General features: G+C 44.9%; 1 protein-coding gene across 3 annotated transcripts in view; it reads right to left on the bottom strand.

Moving 5' to 3' along the window:
* Window positions 1–1,494: 1,494 nt before the first annotated feature.
* Window positions 1,495–11,759, bottom strand: part of WIPF3 (WAS/WASL interacting protein family member 3) — a 91,250-nt gene continuing 80,985 nt past the window's right edge. For 2 of the 3 annotated variants that reach the window (XM_081244215.1, XM_081244214.1), the window contains exons 8-9: window positions 6,458–6,534; window positions 3,756–4,273 (exon numbers count right to left, since the gene is read on the bottom strand). In XM_081244215.1, the coding sequence (XP_081100341.1) occupies window positions 4,250–4,273; window positions 6,458–6,534 (101 nt within the window). In that variant the 3' untranslated portion in view covers window positions 3,756–4,249. Of the gene's footprint in view, window positions 2,137–3,755; window positions 4,274–6,457; window positions 6,535–11,759 lie in introns of those variants that run through there. The other variant, XR_014016671.1, reaches the window with a different exon arrangement.

Raw genomic sequence — 11,759 nt, 5'->3', positions numbered from 1 at the left:
GGGTGGATTAGGGGTCCACCCTACCTCAGTAGGACCTCATCTTAACTTACATCTGCAACTCTATTCCCAAATAAGGCTACTTTCTGAGGTATGGGGTTAGGACTTCAAAATATGCATTTTTGGAGGACACAATTCAGTTCCTAACAGAGCAGGTTCATGAAGGATGCCAAGCCTCCTGGGGCACAGTCTGAGAACCTGGAACATGCTTCTGGAGTCCATAGCCCTTCCCATTAAGTTGCTCCCCTCACCCCTCTAGGCACCACCTCTCCCACCCGGAACTCCATCAGGGGTGCCTAGAACTATGGCCACTTCACCTACCTCTACAGTCAATGGCTTTAAAGTCCATCCTCCACTTTGTCGATTATCTTGGGCCATTGCTTTTTTTCTCCACTCAGATGGGCCCTTTTGGTCATGAAAAAGCTTATCTGTGCCTCTACTAATAAAACAGCAGATAAAACAAGTCAGGTCCTTAACTAATTCAGATGCAAAGTGTGTAGCAGCTAACTTTGAAATTACTTTCTAGATGAGATTTATTTCAGGAGCATCTATGAATTTTAATTACTGCTCTCTCCTTTTTACCCAACAGCAGAGCTAGTGATCTGAGCAGCTCAGTGAATATCTGAATGGAATGCCTGGAATGCAGCCATTGAGAGCTCTTGTGTGTGACTGAATGTATAATAAGCAAACCGCTTGTACCCTGGAGAGAGAGTGTGTGTGTGTGTGTGCGTGCGCGCGTGCATGCGTGCACTGATACCTCGGTCTCCTATGACCCCAGGGTTAAAGGCTAGCCCAGGGGTTATGTTACTCCATCTTCACCACTATATGCTTAGATACATATCTATACCCCCATTTTACAGATGAGGAAACTGAGGCATAGACTGGCTAAAATTGTTACTTCCCTAAACTTGTAAGATGCAAAATCGAGATTCAGATCTATGTTTTCCCTTAAGCCAACTTACCTATCAGGTAAACCTCATCTCCCCTGTACCTGAAGACACTATAATAGAGATGGAGATGATTACTGTTCCATATAGGAGAGTTTTTGAGGGTTTGCTTAGTTGAGGTGGCAGTGCTAAGTGCACTTTAGGTTGAAAGCTGTTCCATTTTAACACAAGTCAGCGTAATTTGTAAACAATACTCTGCCCATTTGATTTTAATAAAACTGAGTAAATATAGTGTTATCTACTTTTTACAGAATGCATTTGAGAAAGTTTTTCCCTTGGTTGTTTTTCCCAAATACCCATTTGTTTAGTTAGCTACAAAAGCCAGGAGAACATTCTGTAGTTTAGTTAGAAATTTCAGCTCCAAAAAGAAAGGCCCCATCTCTAACACAGAATGTTACAGGAAGTGTTGGGTCCTGTGTCAGTACCCTGTATGAGCCCTTCTAATCCTTAAAAATGGCTGGCTTAGGTTGGTGCTGGTGACCATCGATAGGCTTTAACGAGTGAATGGCTAGAAGCGTTCCCACTTATTAAAGTTTATTAGGTACAAAGAAATGAATCTGCAGAGGGAACATCAATAAATATAAAATACACGTGAAACACTGGGGGAGTCACAGACCACAGCGCCAGCAAGAATGCGCGAGGATGGGAGGGGCGCTACATTTGAGTTTGTGGTCTAGGGGTGAAGGCTTTGTCCTGCCGGAGGCAGGCACCGCGAAAGTTCAAAGGGCGAGAATTCAGTGATGGGTCTGGAGGAGGGATGTGATCCCAGGTTCCTGAAATTTCTCCCTAATTGCAATCTTTGGTTTCTCCTCATTCCTTCCCTCTGTCCTTGAATGGTTTTATTTTGAATTTCCATCCCAGAGGTGCAGAACATTAATGTGTAAACACCTCATCAGGGCAGGCAGTCTACTCTGAAGGTGGAACAGCCTTGGTCTAGCACCTCCTTAATCATGATCATTAAAACCCTTGTAATTATTCTGTACACCTGAGAGAGAGGTGGAGTGGATACTGTAATAAACAGAAGTTCTGACCTTCTGGAAACCTTGCAGAACCAAAAAAAAAAAAAAAACCAAATCAGGTATGCCCATAGCTGATGACCTGCAAAAGCTTCCTTTCCATTGATTTAGCTGTTACAACTTGGCATGACTTATTCCCCAGGGAAGGTAACTTGACCTCGCTCAGTGGCTTCTGTCTGGAATGAGAAAGCATAACAGTGATGGAGGACACCATCTTAGTCTCCACTCCAGACAGCAGCTAGGTGGGTGTAGTATCATGTTTGCCAAAACACTCCTAACGGTCTACCTTTCGTGGATGGTGTGTTCCGGGCATTACATCCTTGAGGTGCGAGTGCATGAATGGGCTATTTCAAAGGAAACTTATTTTGCGCTGCTCTTCCCACTTCTGCCTCCCTGATTTCCTTCAATCTGCAGCTATTTTGAGCACAGACGAGGGATCAGTCTGTTTCCTCCTATTTTCTCTCCTTCCTCTGTCACAGCTTTTCCACCAAGGATGGGGTCATGCACCAAGCAAAAACACACTGCCATTCCCTTGCCAGCTCCAGAAAAAGGGTGTGAGAGGAGCGGTCACAGGTCACAGCCCGTCCTGAGCCGGTCCATAGTCAGGGCTGGCTGAACTCACACACTTCTCCCCACCTAGAGAGGTGCCACCACAGGCACTAGGGGACTCTCAGACCAATTAGTTTCTCTTGGGCTCAGAAGGCAGCTAGGATTTGCCTGATGGGTGGCTCCAGGTCCCCTAAGGGTGGGCATGGGGCACTGATATTTGAGGCAGATATTTCAGAAAACATTTCAGTCTGTACTTTTCCGTGTCATGTTTTTCACGAAAACCCTGCACTCAGGGGAGGAAAAAAAAGAGCTCTGAGACAGAATTAGGAATTTACTCATGATGACTTACACAGGTTTCTAACTTGCAGGGAAAATACTGAAATCTCATACAGCTCACCTCAGCTTGTCCACCAGGATGAGGCTGGGAACGTGGAGGGACAGGAGGAGCATCATGCAGACTTGGGCACGAGGGGCAATGTAAACAGTAAGCGCATTGGCTACTTGCAGGATCATTCAGATACAAAAGGGGCCCTGCTCTATTCACAATAGCCCAGGGATGGAAACAACCTGTCCATCATCGGATGAATGGATAAAGAAGATGTGGCACATATATACAATGGAATATTACTCAGCCATAAAAAGAAATGAAATGGAGCTATTTGTAGTGAGGTGGATAGACCTAGAGTCTGTCATACAGAGTGAAGTAAGTCAGAAAGAGAAAGACAAATACCGTATGCTAACACATATATATGGAATTTAAGAAAAAAAAATGTCATGAAGAACCTAGGGGTAAAATAGGAATAAAGACACAGACCTACTAGAGAATGGACTTGAGGATATGGGGAGGGGGAAGGGTAAGCTGTGACAAAGCGAGAGAGAGGCATGGACATATATACACTACCAAATGTAAGGTAGATAGATAGTGGGAAGCAGCCGCATAGCACAGGGAGATCAGCTCAGTGCTTTGTGACCGCCTGGAGGGGTGGGATAGGGAGGGTGGGAGGGAGGGAGACGCAAGAGGGAAGGGATGTATATGTATGACTGATTCACTTTGTTATAAAGCAGAAACTAATAGAAAAAAAAAGGGGGCCCTGTGGTCGGCCTTGGAGAGGCCAAACCCGCTCTTGCCTTTGATTTGTGTTATGTTTACGTTAGGCAGCAAAAGAATCCCTGTACTGCAAGACGGGAACGAGACGTGGCATCTCGTTCACTGGAGGCCTTGTGGCATCGTCTGGGTGTGGCGACACATTACTCTCTCTGAGCCGCGTCATTTATAAGGCATTATCTGGTTTGATTTTGCAGTTTGTGTGATGAGACTAGAAAATCATGCCAATAAGAAGCTGTTGTCGATACTATGACTTTGGGAAACTAAGGAATCTTCTAAAAATGGTTCCGAATCTAGGGAGGGCCAGCCTGCACGCGTATTTATAGTCATGGAATGGACACTCTGTGGTGGGGACAGGGCTCTCATCTGTGCTGACAGATGAATGCCAAGATGCATTTTAAACAATGGAGAAATGATGTGTGTGTTTTTTAAATTACTGAAATAAAAATCGACTATAATACTGATTTAAAGCCTGTGCAAATCACGTATTTACAATAAATAAATGCTCCATGCAGAGCCTTTATGTCAACTGAATTACAACTTGAGAATGGTGAGGTCTGACGTTCTCCTGGGGATGTCCACCCCGCCATATGGACCCCCAGGTAGCTCACAGGACGTTGGCTTCATCTGTCTTCTCACCGGAGTGTCTTTAGGGATAACTGTGGAAACACGACAGTGTTATCAGGTGGGGTCAGAAGACTCACAGCACATAAATGACACACGCTGGGGCCGGGCAGTGAAGCTTTCCCTCATGCATGCAAGGCTGCCAGGGTCTGATGGTCCCATCATACGTAAGGTGCTGATTTTCACCCAGGAGGTCGTGGGTGGAAAAGGAATGAAATTGTAGCTTGTGGCAGGTGGGGACCTAATCCCATCAAAAACATTTAAGGGATCAAGCACCAGCAGACTCACTTGACGGGAAGCTCAAGAAAAGCAAAGAACTTGGTGGCGATCCCAAGACAAGGCAACGGAAAACAGAGAAAGGGTCCCAGGCTTTCAGATTTCAGAGCTCCCAGCCTTGCACGGATCACTTGGGCTCTGTACCCATAAAAGAAGAGCACCCCCAGGGTGCTGTTCATCATGTCTGGAACCCCGTGATTTCCCTGGGCGACTGCTTTTTGCCTCAATGAAGTGAAAATGAATTAAGACGGTGTCCATCTAGACATAAAGAAGATCTTCTTGACAATGGGATGCCCAAGAGAGACTTAACAATTCATCCGTGACTAGACTTTATGGGCTCAGGGATTTAGATGTGTGCCTGCCATGAGGTCAGGGACCAGACCGTGCATAATGTCCCATTATGCTTGCCACGTCTGAAGGTGAGGGTGACTCCTGTCCTGTCAATTCTAACATGCCAGGCAAAGCAGTAAGGTACAGTGGAAGGAGCACTGGACGAGGAGTCAGAGGTCTGCAAATGTGACCTTGACCTTGGGTGAGTTCCTTAACCTCTTGGAGGTTGGTTTTCTCATATGAAAAACGTTTGCATTAAAGGTATCTCTCCAGCTTATACCACAGTGTTGCTAAAAGGAGCAAATGAAATAACATATGCAAGTTATCTAAACTATATAAAGAGCTATATAATGTAGGAAATATTATTTGATTATTACTATATCTTTCTGATCACAGGAGTATTTATTATAGAACATTCAGAAATTGCAGAAATGCCCCCTAAGAAGTCAAAATCAGCCATAAGCTGGCAGAATGAATGCCTGTGAACAATTTTGTGTATATTCTTCCTGTCTTCTTGTTTCCTCTGTACACATACTTTCTCTGAACTGCAATCATACACCCAGTTTTGAACCTACAATCATCTGAGAATGGTTTTTGCAATTCTTGGATTAGCCATGGTGAGAAAGGGGAGAGGGTGCTTGACCTCCTTCAGGGAACTCATTCCCACTTCCAGTAACCTAAGTTCCTTCTTTCTCACGTCCCTTTCCTTGAGGTTCTGATCTAACAGCAGGCCACCCTTTTTGTTACACAGCACCCTGAAACAGGAGGAGGCCAGGGTGGACGGAATGCATGTATTCAAAGAAACGAAGGGCCTTTAAAGATGAGACCCTGTCGTCTGCGGTGAGAGATGTCATCTCCGCCCAGGTTAGAAAACACTGTGTCCTAGTTGCCTCGTGTGAGCACGAGGGCATTTCTTCAAAGACTCACAATTATGACACAAGCACCTCTCTGGTTCCCCCGATCCCCTCCCCACAGCCTTCCTGTAGCCACCAGCAAAATCTGTGGCTAAATTTGGTCAAAAGAAATGATCATGTTGGGGACTTCCCTGGCGGCCCAGTGGTTAAGACACTGTGCTTCCACTGCAGAGGGCACGGGTTCAATCCATGGTCGAGGAACTAATATCCTGCATGCTGTGCAGTGTGGCCAAAAATAAAATAAAATTAAAATTAAAAAATTAAAAAAATGAGTAAATGATAATGTTGATGGGAGAAAAACTCCCAGGGTGCTATGAGAAACTATGTATTCTATAGACGAGAGAGAACACTAAATTATGTTTTATACATGTTACAGAGCTTTCCTCTCAGGCTTCTCAGGCCGCGGTAACGAGGGAAGAATGATGGGAGCGAACGGGGTGATGGTCGCAGAGTGATTCCCAAGGGGTTCTGTGTTGCCAAAGCTGCTTCTGTATGTGGTGGTGATTCCAGAGAAGCTCCCCCCTTTCACTCTTCAGGTTTTGAAATTGTGAGTGTTTCATCCCAGCTGGAAACAAAGGTACCCCTATGGCTTTCCCTGAGGAAAAACGGGGGGCTGTTCAGTGGAAAGCACACCCTCAACATTTCTGTGCTCCCTGAGGTTTCCCAGTTTTACACTCAGAGACCTGAGGGCCGTGTTACCTGAGCATTTCTGCCTTTGATGTCATCGGAGCTCTGGCCGGCCGCCTCAGTGTGGAGCCAGGGACCAGGTGTGCGGCCTGAAAGACACAGGAACCATCCCACCATCTGCTGGCCCAGGGCCGGCTATGTGCTTCACGGAGAAAGTCTGGCTAAACTGACACTTAGGGCAATGGTACAGGAACCAAGGGTAATGTAAGTCGGTCAACCTGAAACCCTCGGGCTCCTGGCCCTAGACCGTGCGTTTCTACCCACTGCCTCTATGTCACACACTGTGGATACAGAGGCGTCACGTCCACTGAGCTGGGAGGAGAACAAGTGATGAAGGCCTCTCATCTAAATGCACGTGCGAGCTTCTCAGCTCTGAACACAGCATCAGCTGCAGACTCGCTCGTGTGTCCTGGCCCCAAATGTGCCGGCGTCGTGCTAGGGTTGCTTAAAAAAGGAGTGAAAGCGTGTGCTGACATAGCTCAGACCCTGTTCCGTGAGGATCCAACTCACTCTCTAAAACATATTAGGTTTAGATATTACACAAGTTACATATGAATATATTCTCATAATTAAGAATTCAAAGAATACAGAAAAGGTAATAGGGAAAATATACCCCCTCAAGTGCTTCCTCTCTGCCTGCCCTTCTCTCTAATCCCAATTAATTATCCCAGAGTTGCCTCTGCTAAAAGTCTGCTGTTTTTCCCTCCAGCTTTTTTTTTTTTTTTTTGACATTTACTTACATAGACGTGTGTACACGTAGATACATGGTTTGGTTGGTCTAGCCAAGTTTTAAATCCACATTCCTAGGAATTCCAGAACTTTTCCTGTGAGTCAGGTGATCCAAATGGTGTCCCTGTGTCTCCTCTGCTGCATTTGGTACAAGACTTTTCTGTCTGCTTCTGTCACAGGCTAGGAATTAAATAACTACATCCCAAAGCCCTCCCAAAAATTCACGTTGCTGTGCTACTTACAAAGCAACATGAAAAGCCGAAATATCCATCCCAGATTATTTATGATAGTGAAAAGCTGATAATAACCTGTATTCAACAACAGTGTTTAGGAAATCTACGGTTCCTTATTGTATGATGGAGCACCAAGCAGCCATCTGAATGTCTACAAAGGCTCAAATAATTTGGGGTGATGTTTGAAATGTAGGACAAAAAAGCAGGCTAGAAACTGTATAGATAGCAAGATGTCAACTAGTTTAAAAAATCCATTTAAAAAACGTAAATAATATACTGAATTGATTCCTTTTGGATTTACTGCTTTTTAAAAACTCTTAAAAATACTCTTCAAGTTTTCTACAATGGGCATATAAGTCATCTTAAGAATCTGTTATGGTAAGATATAGTTTCTTAAATGAACTGCCACATAGAAGGGTCTCTACGCCTTACAAAACATTAATCCAACGGACACTGTACTTTTCATTAAAATACTTTTAAAATTACCGAGTGCACTTGTTCTAGGATGAAGATATTTTTGGACCAATGGCATAGGGAGTACTAGGTTTTTAGTCAGATTTACAACTGAGCAAAAAGTAAAGAGACACTGATAAACAGCCTCTGACCGAATTCCACGCGGCAGTATGGCCTTGACACTATTGTTCTTAGATTTACAAAACTCCAGTCTACTACAGAAAAGCCTTCCTCTAGACCAGGGTTTCTTAACTTGGCTCTACTGACATTTGGGGCTGGAAAATTCTTTGTTGTGGGGTGCTGCCTGTGTGCTGTAAGCAGTTTCACAGCATCCCTGGTCTTTACCCACTAGATGCCACTAGCACATGCCCCAGACCATTTGTATCAACAAAAAAGGTCTCCAGACAGTCCTGAATATCCCCTGGGGGGCAAAATCCCCCACTTGGAGAACGACTGGGCAATGAAACAGGCTTCTCCATAGGTAAGCAGTGCCCACTAGTTTTCATAAATACGACTGGAAACAACAGAGCTAAGGAGAATCAATTTCTTCTTAAAACAGAAAGGAAAACTCTGCATCTTATTGTAAAAGAAATTTCACTGCTGCTAGAATGTGTGGCTGAGAGTTGCCAGGGTTACCCAGGATGCTTTTAATCCAAATATCTCCTTGGGGGGTTTTCTGTTACGAGATGCCACTAGAATCTCTTAGAATTAAACTGTAGAGCCCTTCTGTTTGAAACAGTCCTTCACATGGGCTGTTTGCCCACAGAAGCGTATTTCAGATTCACTAAAATGGTGGGTTTCAAACTTCTGGTACCACAGCGCGCAGTAAGAAATCTCTTTTCCATCTCTATCCAGTCACATGCGCCTACTGCACGCAGAGCAGCCCAAGGGACCACTGCTGCCACCTCCTAGTAACCAGATGGCGCCTCTTCCCCCAGTTATTAACACGCTGTGTTGCCGGAGCTGCTGGCTACAGAGCAGCCGGCTAGGAAAGACTTCGCTAAACTGTGGGGCTTAAAGAAGAAAGTCTGTGCTTGGGCTGGAGGAGCAGAGGCCTGAGGGCCACGCTGGTTTCCAACTTTATTTTTTGTCACTTGTAAACCAAGCCAGGCTTGTACCTTTTCTCAGACAGAGACGTATTTTCAGGTCAAAAAAAAAAAAAAAAAAACCCGTTCTGTAGCCAACCAACAAGAGGCTGAATACTGCAGGGCTTGGAAAACACCCAGAAAGGATTTACAAACTTGGTTGGCCATCAAAGCTGGGTCTCCCAGGACCCCTCCCAGTCTTGGAGTACAATTCCAGGGGCTGGGTGAGGAGAAAGTGGACTCCTAGGAGAAGCACATCTAACCGTCATCTCTGGGCCAGCTCGGTCTCTCTCTAAGGTAGGGTCCACATGGCATAAGGTGGAGAGTAGTAGGTATGGTGCAGAGAACCAAGCTGTGTATCTGAAGCAAATGGGATGCTGCATACACCGGCCTCACGTGCAGAGAAGGAATGTTGGCCAGACCACGACAAGAAAGGCAGATGGATAGACGGAATCAAAAACACAATTCTCTGTGACTGGGAACATTTCACTGGCAACGCTAACTGTATGACACAGACATTAAGTGGAACGGTAGTTTCTGTTTCCCTTCCCATCCCCAAAGCAGTGCAGCAGACAGGAAACGGTTGCAAAGCACAGGAGGATGTTGTTACTAGGTGATTTCAGTGCGGCTTTCAGTGCGGGGATGAACACATGGGCTGGGCCAGAGTGAGGGTGCCCTCAGCAGTCTTCCCCAGGGTGCTGTATGTTGTGTGATGATTGTTTACAGAAGGGGTAGACAAAATAATCAGCTACTAAAGGTATCTGAAAAAGGCCTGAGAAAATCTGGTTAAAATGTTCAACCTTGTATTGCTACTGAGGAGAGTAGTTGTTTTTATATCTTTTAAAAATAATAAAAAAGATTCTAAAAAATGTATTTATCCAGAAGATGTTGATTTGAACTTTAAAAAGGAACATGGAATCATCATTTTCCCTTTTCAATACAGAGCCACTGAGTTCTGTTGGGAGCTCCCTTTCTAAGGTCAAGTTCATCCCTTCCTCTCAAGTGAGCCTAGGGCATGTAGTGGGGTCTTCCTTAGGCCTCTGCATGGAGACCCCTCACTCAAGAAGGCGGGGAACACACCCTTGGTTTGGTTCTATGCTGGTCCGGTATTTTGGGCAGCCTGTCCACATCAAGAACAAGCCTGGGGTTCTCTTAGGTGACATGGAACAAAGAACCTCACCTCAAGCCCCAGCTTTGCCACCAGCTGTGACCAGAGGCAGATCACCCTACTTGTGCCTCGGTTATTTCAGCCCGACCTGAAGGAGCTGGGCTGGAAAACCTCATAGGCCCTTCCCTTTTCTAATGCTGGGAGCCTCTCACGGTCTGTAACTAAAGGAAATGACGGGTTTCATTGGAAATGATAATTCTAGTATCTGCCAGAGCTACGCCTTAGAAATTGCATATCTGGCCTTCCTTGCTGTCACTGCCATAGTTGACGTTGGCCTGAGGGACCCACGTCCCCCTCGTAGAGAACTTACAGTGTCACCCTACACACCTCGGAGCACTCAGACCAGGGGTGGGCTAATCATAGTCTCTCTGTCAATAATTTGGAATCTTAAAATTAGTTTTAACGCTTATTAAAAGTAATATATATTTATTATAGAACACTCGGACAAAATAGTGAAGCATAAGGAAAATAAAAATCACCCAGCATTCCACCACTGAGGGATAACCAACCACTCTTAACACTGTACTGGATATACCTCTAGCCTCTTCTCTCTTTCCTTTATTTGGTCCACTTTTCCCTCTCCATATAAATTCATGAAATATTTTCTTTTTAAAATTAAATTTAGGTTTTATTTAATGTAATTTTAGTATACCAGGTTTTTTTGTTTTGTTTTGTTTTCTCAAGGTAGCATTGGCATTTTCCCATGTCACTAACTATTCAACAGCGCTATTATAACAGATGCAGAACATTCCATCCTATGGCTCTGCACTAATTTATTTAACCCCATCGTTGGATATTTGTGCTGTTTTCAAATTTCTTCTGTAAATGGTTTAGCAATGTATATATGTGTGGATATTGTTATTTATTAATTCAACAAGTGGTTATTCAGTGTCTGTGTGCCTGGCCCCAGGCCAGGAGCTGATGATAGACCAGTGAATAAAAATGGATGTTGTCTCTGCCCTCCAGGGCCTTATAACTGCACTGGGGAAGACAGGTAAATATATAACATGTCAGGAGGTGATAGATGCTTTGAAGAAAACGATAAGGCAGCATAAAGAGAGCACAAGTGATAGGACAGGAAGTGCTATTATTTTATCTGTAGTGGTCATCAGGGAAGGCCATAAGCAGGGGTGCAGTCACCGGTAATAATCAGGCGTGGCTAAGGTAAGCGCACCAGGGCAGAGGTCCTTACTGCCTAACTGCCCTCCACAAGGGTGGAAAGACACACCCTGGCACTGGCGTTGTCTTCTGATTCTCTCAGTCTTGGGACATCTAATCCTTTGGTTTTACGGCATGAACCACCAAGAGCTGTTAAAGTTACTGCAGTGCCTGGTGGAGAAGTTTCTCTGCTAATGGGAATAATGGTAGCTAGTTGTGCTATAGGTATAAAGTAACTCTATTTTAATAAAAGACCTAAAGGAGGCAGGGGGTAAGTCTCGTGGATATCTGAGGAAAGTGGCCCATAGAAGGAAGGGCAAGTGCAAAGAGCCCAGAGATGGGGGTGTGCTTGGAGCGTTCTACACATTGTAGGTGGTCCATGCTGTTGGAGGGAAGTGACGATGGGGAGAGTGGTGGCAATGGGCAGTTCATGTGGGTCTTAGAAGCCATGACAGGAATTTCTGATTGACTTGGAGGGAGATGGGAAT

The sequence above is a fragment of the Mesoplodon bidens genome (genome assembly GCF_964165515.1).
Source record: "Mesoplodon bidens genome assembly, chromosome: 9".
Lineage (NCBI taxonomy): Eukaryota > Metazoa > Chordata > Mammalia > Artiodactyla > Ziphiidae > Mesoplodon > Mesoplodon bidens.
Note: the sequence above shows the minus strand (reverse complement) of the source record. Positions and strands in the feature narration are given on the sequence as shown.